Source organism: Lytechinus pictus, chromosome 9 (genome assembly GCF_037042905.1).
Source record: "Lytechinus pictus isolate F3 Inbred chromosome 9, Lp3.0, whole genome shotgun sequence".
In the NCBI taxonomy this organism is placed as follows: domain Eukaryota; kingdom Metazoa; phylum Echinodermata; class Echinoidea; order Temnopleuroida; family Toxopneustidae; genus Lytechinus; species Lytechinus pictus.
The window spans coordinates 24,760,085-24,768,206 of NC_087253.1; the positions used below are offsets into that span (position 1 = coordinate 24,760,085).

Genomic DNA, 8,122 nt, shown 5'->3' on the forward strand with positions numbered 1-8,122 from the left:
CTGCAAGTTCGTCAGTCTTCTCTGATAGAAAATAATTCTGACATTGATATCTCCTGGACTGATACATTAAAGGACCGATGCCGGAAATATATGACGGTTAATGGCACTGTAAGAGACTTGAATCAAGTTAACTCGTGGCATCTGCAGACATCAAGTGATTTACCTTCAGTATTAAAAGAGGGGCAGACAAAAACAATCAAGTTAAATTGCGTCTTCACAATGTAATACAACACATCTCTTTATGTTAATCACCTACCGGTAATCCAAATTCACTCATAATTTACATGTTTGCCTAAATTTTCTATAAAGATATTTCTGCTTCTAAAGATAGCAATAAATTTGCATTTTACATCACAAGTACAGCTGTTTTGAGTGCACTATGGCAGAAATTGTTATTTTGATCACTTTACTTATCTTCGCTCATATGTATGTGTCTAGAGGAATATCCTTAATGCAAGGTCAAGAAGCCAACTTGATTTTTCCATATCCATGTGATAGTACTAAAGTTACATTACAACAATCTAACAGACTCCCATTTTATAGATCAACAGATGGCTCATCGCTGTCTTTGCCTGATAGTCAGGCTCAGAGATTTGAGGTAAAGAATGTTATTAACAATGGAAGCTGCTCTCTGGATCTTACGATAAAGGATCTCGTGAGAGATGATGAAGGGACATACATTTTGTTTGTATACAAGGATGGGGAAATACTTAGTGATCATATACATAGAATTTACCTGAAGGTAAACTATCCTCCTGATAAAGCATTTTGTGTTGTGGGTGAAGATTATGATAGAAGATGGGTAGCAGTAGATTGTACAGCCAATGCTGGAAGTCTAACAGGAAAGGTAGAATGCTTTCAAAATGGTTTATTGATGCCTAAATTAACAGACCCTGCTCTGACAGGCTCTTTATTGAAACAGACTATTATCATCAGAAAATCACAGCCGGCATTTTGTTGCTATTTTGCTTTGAATGTAAATAAATCAAGATGTGAATGTGATGATACTGTCTTGTTCCAAGATGGAAACCATAGGAAAGACCCATGTCCTACCATCACAACACAAATGTCAACAGAGTCTATGTACCAGAAAGCAGACAATTTAATGATTACAACGTCTTTAAACTCTAAGGACTACCCATTATCATCCACTAATGCAATGAAAATAACCAGAAATGAAGTAAACGCAATATTAATATATTCTTTTGTTTGTATGATATCTGTATGCATATATTCAATAGTCATCGTAATTATCAAATATACATACTATAAACTGGTGCAGAATCACACAAATAGTAATGTTGCATCAGAGTGCCCATCTACAATCATGACAATTGTGGATAATGATAATGATGGAGAATGTGCTATGGAGAAATTGAATCCAAATCGAGAATTTGAAGATGTCTATGGTAAATTGAAAACAGTTGATGTATAAAAAATAAATTACTGTCAGGAAAATATGACAAATATAAAATCTACATCTTCAGATTAATTTTATGCAAAATGAAAATAATAAGTTATTCTAATCAAGTAAATACATGGCATAGGAAATTGTGTATACATGCTTTTTTCAGCATTCAGTCATCTCTGCATTCTTATTACTATACGAAATTCTGTCATTAAGCAACATTAACCATAATATTGTAACAAAATGAAAGGTTTAATTAATTATCACCATGGTTTTCGAAAGCTGAAGAGCGTAGAATAATTTTTAATCCATTTATATAGTAGCATAGGGAAATTAAGAAATCGTTTGTAATCGATTATGAAGGAAAATTTATTTTTAACATGCTTCTAAACACTACTTGCTGAGAATTGTCGATTTTTACAACTGTATGATTATGTTTTTATGTGTGTTTGACCATTCTTCACTGTTTGGGTCTTATTGAAGTGACAATTGCCGTTGCTGAGAATATTTATTTCATGACAATGTGTTTAAAATAAGCTCTAAGTTTAGTTTTTACTGGCTGGCAAGCGGCCTCCCATGTACAGTATATCAGATCACAGCAGTTGTCTGCCACCATGATGCCCCCCCCCCCTTCTAAATGCACTATTGTTGTCAGTTTGATAATTCAAAAGAAATTAACATATCAGCGATCCTGATAAAGTAAGTACGAAAATATATACAGTATTCAGACACATTACAATTGTAAGTTTATGTAGAAAGAGGCATATATCCAACTTATTCAAATTTATTTTTTGTGTACACTGTTTGGGGCAGTATTTAACCACATGCGGGAAGCATATTGTCCAGTAAGATTGAAAAATAAGCAGCAATTACTTTAGAATGGGCAAAATGTTCATCACACTGGCTGGATAAATAAAAATTCCAAAAAGAAATGCCGAATGGTGGTTGGATACATGATTACCCTCATGGAACACTTTTACCCAATATTTATCAGAGTGTACATGCATAATAATACGGTATGTCACACACATTTTATTTTATATATAGAAATTTTTACTTCAAAACAAAGACATGCCAAGCACAATGAGTGATTTTTTAAGATAAAAATATAACAACCTTTCAATACAATTACATGTACATGTTCTGATGAACACAATTTAGGAATATCATGAGTTTTATCACATCAAGGTTATAGACTTGCATTGAGCCTATTCACACTATGTGAATATTACTGTATGTTTATTTTTTCTATTATATCTAGAATATCATGATGAACTTCTCTCATGTATGTTATGAATCGCAAACTTGTGGTAGATTTAAGTAGAAAACATGCCAATATTTGTACGTATTATTTTTGTGAAATATGTCAACGTACTTAAATTAAGAATAGCACATTGTGTTACTCTCGTATCTCATGTATTGCAATTGATATGGTAACATATGATACGATATAATTTGATTCTTTCTATTTTAAAACGGAAATAACATTTTTTAACTACGTGTAAAATGATTCTTGTAAAATTTTAGAATTAATTGTTTGACTTGGGATTTAAACTGAAATTAATTAAATTCAATACCTTGCAAGAAAAAAATATTTGAATGTGCTTACTTTGGGAATATCTTGGCGAGTTCATCTCTGTCTGATATGTGTTGAATGATGGTTGTCTGAAAATGACATACTGTAGTCAATATTTATTCTTTAATCATTCGTTTCTCTGTTGACTGTTATTTTACCATGGTATTCACAACCAAGTTTTGTAAGAGTGTTTGGGAGGACGGAAAGTTTTCCTATATTAACAAAAAGTTTGGAAAATATATTGTGTTTCTTGCCTTTATTGCTACCACCATTGCTTTATTTCAACTAATGGTAGTGGTGGTGGTGCTACTACTACTATACTACTACTACTACTACTACTATACTACTACACAGTAAAAACGCTGTTTAATATTTTATACAACACTGTTTACTACATGAACCTTACAGTATTTGTTTAACCGTTTAAACAATCATGTTTAATTTATTGAAGATTATATATTGAAAATTAAACTTTGTTGCTTAAGATTTAAACACTTGTTTAAACTGTTTAAACAATTACTGTAAGGTTCATATAGTGAACAGCGTTGCATATTTTTTTTTCTGTGTACTCCTACTCCTACTACTACTCATACTACTACTACTACTACTACTTCTACTGCAACTACTACTACTACCACTACTTCTACTCCTACTACTATACTACTACTACTACTACTACTGCTGTTATCTTTCCCTACACACTAAATCCTAAGTATGCATTCTAACCGACGGTATAAAGATTAGTGGCGGCATCAGTCAACCCTTGCCCCCTGTCCAGTATTTTCTTTCGCCCCCCCCCCCCCCCACTCCTACTTGCTCCACCTCCATTTAAAAAAGAATTACGGCGCCGCCACTGATAAAGAGGTGGATGGCAGAGGTGTAACAAGCAGGGGCGGTCTGCCCCTCCCCCTTGGTGGATTTCACCTGGAAAATAAAAAAAAATATGGGAAAAAGGGAGAAAGGGAGATAGAAAGAAAGAAAGAAAGAAAGAAAGAAAGAGAAAGAAATAAAAAAAAAAAAAGGGAGAAAGAAAAACAGAAAGAAATAAAGAAAGAAAGAGAGAGAGAAAAAAGAAAGAAAGAAGGAAATAAATAAATAAATAAATAAAGAAAAAAAAAAAAGAATGATAGAAAAAAAGAAAGAAAGGGTGAAAAGGGAAAGAAAGAAAATAAAAAGAAGAAACTAAGGTAAAACGGAAGTAAATAATTGCGTGACTTATTACTACAGGAAAAATAGTCCAGAAATACAAATAAATGAGTGAAAATCGGGAAATGAATAATAGATGGCAAAATGTAACGGGAATTTTTGGTGGCGGAAGAGGAAAGAAAAAGAGGCAAAATGAAACGGGGAAATGAAGGTAAAATGGAATGAGCTAAAAGGCTAGGGGAAACCTTTATTATTAAATGAAGAAAAGAGGAAACGGACCAAAGGAAGAATTTAAAACACGGCCGGCCTGCCAAGGATGGAAATAAAGAATTGGATGGCGTATGTGCATGAAGTCTATTTCATTTATCTATTTTCCTTTCATTTATTTTATTTCAACACGGTAAACGAACTTCAGCCAATGGCTGTTCTTCTGAACGTCCGTGCGTACATAATATAATGTTATATATTTCCTGAATTTCATGCAATAACGGTTGCAATCTGGAAAAAAATGACTTTACTTCGAATCGAGAGGTACCGCCCAGCTCCTCCGAAGAAGCATTTATATGTCCCTAGCCAATGGCTAGACATGCCCCTTTAATTACATAATTAGAATTTCATTTTCAAAACGCAAAAAAAAATGTCTCGCTCACTTCGCTCGCTCGCGACCTTTTAGAAATATTCCTACAGTTGCCATGTGGATCCCCTCAAAATATTTGTGTTGTGTAAAACCTAAACCTGTGATTTGATTAATAATAGGGGCCATCTTTAGGCTGAATCTCTAGAAATGATCGGGGCTGAGCCTCCGGACCCCACAACACTGGCGTACAAATGGAAGTGGCATGGCCCCAAAAAGTTCTACGACCAAGAACAAAAAAGAAAGGAGAAAAGAAAGAAAAGAAAAAGAAAAGTGTGAGATATGATGTTATTTTCTATCTCTAGGCCTATGTAAAATTTTAATGAAAAGGTGAAAAAAAAATCGCACTCGGAGCTTTTACTAAGAAAATTTTGCCGCACGCACCATGCTGTGCACAAAAACGTTTTATTTTTAACTCATCACGCCGCGCTAACGGTCGCGTACAATCATGAAACATCATGTTGACATCATTGTTATACCGAGGTTTTTACCTGACTGCTAAGAAAGCACGAATGCCTGTGAGCAAGCAACCAGAGGACCGACGGCTTAAGGTCCTCTCCGAGGGACCTGGTAATGAGGATAAATGCCTTACCAAAGGGCACTAGCGCACCACGTGGAAATCGAACCCGGGTCATCCGAAACCCCCGCTCTACCGACTGAGCTATCGCGCCTCTTATGACTGGGATATTTTTGGCTCTTGCCCCCCTCCCCCGCCACCGACTCCTATGACAGCCTGGTGGGTGGGTGGATGCAGGGGCGGAAATCTCTCCCAAAAGGTAGGGGGGACACAGGGGCGGATCCAGCCTTCGCCAATAGGGGGGGGGGGCGGTAATTTGTTTCAGCCATATTTTCCCCGATTGGCAGCTCGAAGATAATTTTTGTTTGTTTCTTTGAAGGGGTAGTCCTCATTAGTCACTTCTTAGCTTTATTCTTATAAATAAATATATAATATCATAATCCTTATTTATATGATGCGAGCGCGAACCGCGAGCTATTTTTTTTTGAAATGTTATGTATTTTTCCTAAAATTTGAACTGATTCTGGGCAATGTTCAAAGATGTGTATGCAACTTAATAATTACTACAAACGCAAAGCGCAAGCAGAAATAAACTGATGGAAAAGATACCTGTTAAAGTAGCATTTAACAATCAAATAATGCGAGCGCGAAGCGCGAGCTGAATTTTTTGGACATGTTCACCTAAAGAATGGAAATTCTAAGCACTTTTTGTAACTCAAGCAGAATAGGTATATAAGTAAACAATTAATGCGAGCGCGAAGCGCGAGCGGAAAATTTCGAGATTTAGTCCTATAATATTTACTAAACGAGACACTCTATTCATGTTTTGTATATCCTGAAAAGGGTGAGTATTAATAATGCGAGCGCGAAGCGCGAGCTGAATTTTTTTTGACATGTTCACCTAAAGAATGGAAATTCTAAGCACTTTTTGTAACTCAAGCAGAATAGGTATATAAGTAAACAATTAATGCGAGCGCGAAGCGCGAGCGGAAAATTTCGAGATTTAGTCCTATAATATTTACTGAACGAGACACTCTATTCATGTTTTGTAAATCCTGAAAAGGGTGAGTATTAATAATGCGAGCGCAAAGCGCGAACAGAAAATTTTTATATACGTTTTGAACTGGTACCTGTTGAAAAGGTACCTGTTAAGGACTGCTTGAACTTAGCCATGAAGGCGTTACATATTTCAACGATCAAAAAATGCGAGCGCGAGGCGCGAGCTGAAAAATTTGAACTTTCTAAAGAAAGAATGGAAAATTTTAATCAGTTTTTAGAATCGTGACCAAGATGCTAGCGCGAAGCGCGAGCAGACTTTTTTTTTCGAGATTTAGACCTAAAAATGGGCCACTCTGTTCATGTTTTGTAAATCATCAAAAGGATGAGTAATATGGGGTCTTCCTACATTAATAATGCGATCACAAAGCGCGAGCAGAAAAATTTTGATATTGTGGTCTGAAACTGGATAATGATTTAACGGCTTAATTTAAATTAGTGAACAAGTCGAGTATCTGAATAAACATGCGCGAGCGTGTTTCATATTTAGACCTAGAATCTAGGCATTCTTAATACAACTTTAATCATGAAAATCATGAAACTTTGATATTCCGATCTGAAAAAAGAGTCAATTTCAGTTTATATTTCAAGCACTTTGAAGAAAAATTGTAAGGTGGATATGGATCGCACTTAAAAAAGAGCTGATATTATTATTACTTTGAGTTTTGACATAGGACCGGGACATCCTTACGACATGTCATCATATGAAAATGATGACTATATTCCTATTCCTCTTGCTAAGCGCGAGATGAAACAAAAGGGACAATTCAATTATTAAATTAATATCACATTTATTAATGCCTAATGAGGGCGCGAAATCTGATGATATAATGGCATAAAAACTGGACATTTCACTTTTGTGATTATGAATAGGATGCATCAGTTAATATATTTTTAACCATTAATGCGAGCGCAAATCGCGAGCTAGAATTTTTGATAAACTGTCATGAAAAGGGGATTTTAAGTAGTTTGTTGTATAATCTATATTGAAACGTTTATAACTCGCCAATCAAAATGCGAGCGTGCAGCGCGCTAGCTGATACTTCTTGGCAATCAGACCTGAAAAGGGATATTTTGAAAAAACTTTATGGAATACACGCCAAAATAATAGGTACCTGATAAATCAAAATTTGCGAGCGCAGCGCAAGTTCAAACCATAAAACTGACATTTTTACAGAGCACTTTCTAAAAACCAAAATTTGACAAGCAAAAAAAAGGTTATCATCGCCAAAGTAAGGTCATCTCGTCCCAAAATACATGTTTTATTTCGATTTATAATGATGTATTTCTTACCATCATAAAAGACCAAAAATAGTAGGGGGGACATTTGATATTGTGTCCCCTCTACTATTTTGAGTAGGGGGACACGTCCCCCCTGTCCCCCCTGGGATTTCCGCCCATGGGTGGATGGCTGGACCCCCTCCTCTCCCGTTGAAAGATTTCCTCCATATTCAGTTATAAAAGAAAGGGGTCACAAGTTTTAACCTCACCCCAACCCCTAAGTGACAACACCATTAATCCTATGTACCATGGACAACGATGCAGTTTTGTTTTTCGATAAGCCCCCCCCCCCCAAAAAAAAGGGGGGAAAAATGAGCAGGAACGGGATGAAAAGATGACATAAAAATGCTGAAGGCCGTTTGCCTCGCTCCTAATTATGGCCGTACGCAGTAGGAGGGAAGATGCCCACCCCCCCCCCCCCCCGACATTTTGGAAACCTACATTTTTTTGTCCAGAAAATATTCACAATATTCACCAAAGGTGTACACAAAATCCTCCAATTTC

At 35.9% G+C, this 8,122-nt stretch overlaps 1 protein-coding gene across 1 annotated transcript; it reads left to right on the forward strand.

The window, feature by feature from the left end:
* Positions 1-284: 284 nt before the first annotated feature.
* Positions 285-1,530, forward strand: LOC129268526 (uncharacterized). Its single transcript, XM_054906073.2, has one exon. It carries the CDS (start codon positions 380-382, stop codon positions 1,433-1,435), a length of 1,056 nt encoding a protein of 351 aa, XP_054762048.2. The 5' UTR covers positions 285-379; the 3' UTR covers positions 1,436-1,530.
* The last annotated feature ends 6,592 nt before the right edge of the window (positions 1,531-8,122 follow it).

Coding starts and splice junctions, on each gene's coding strand:
- LOC129268526 (XM_054906073.2), top strand. CDS start 380: ATGGCAGAAATTGTTATTTTGATCACTTTACTTATCTTCGCTCATATG.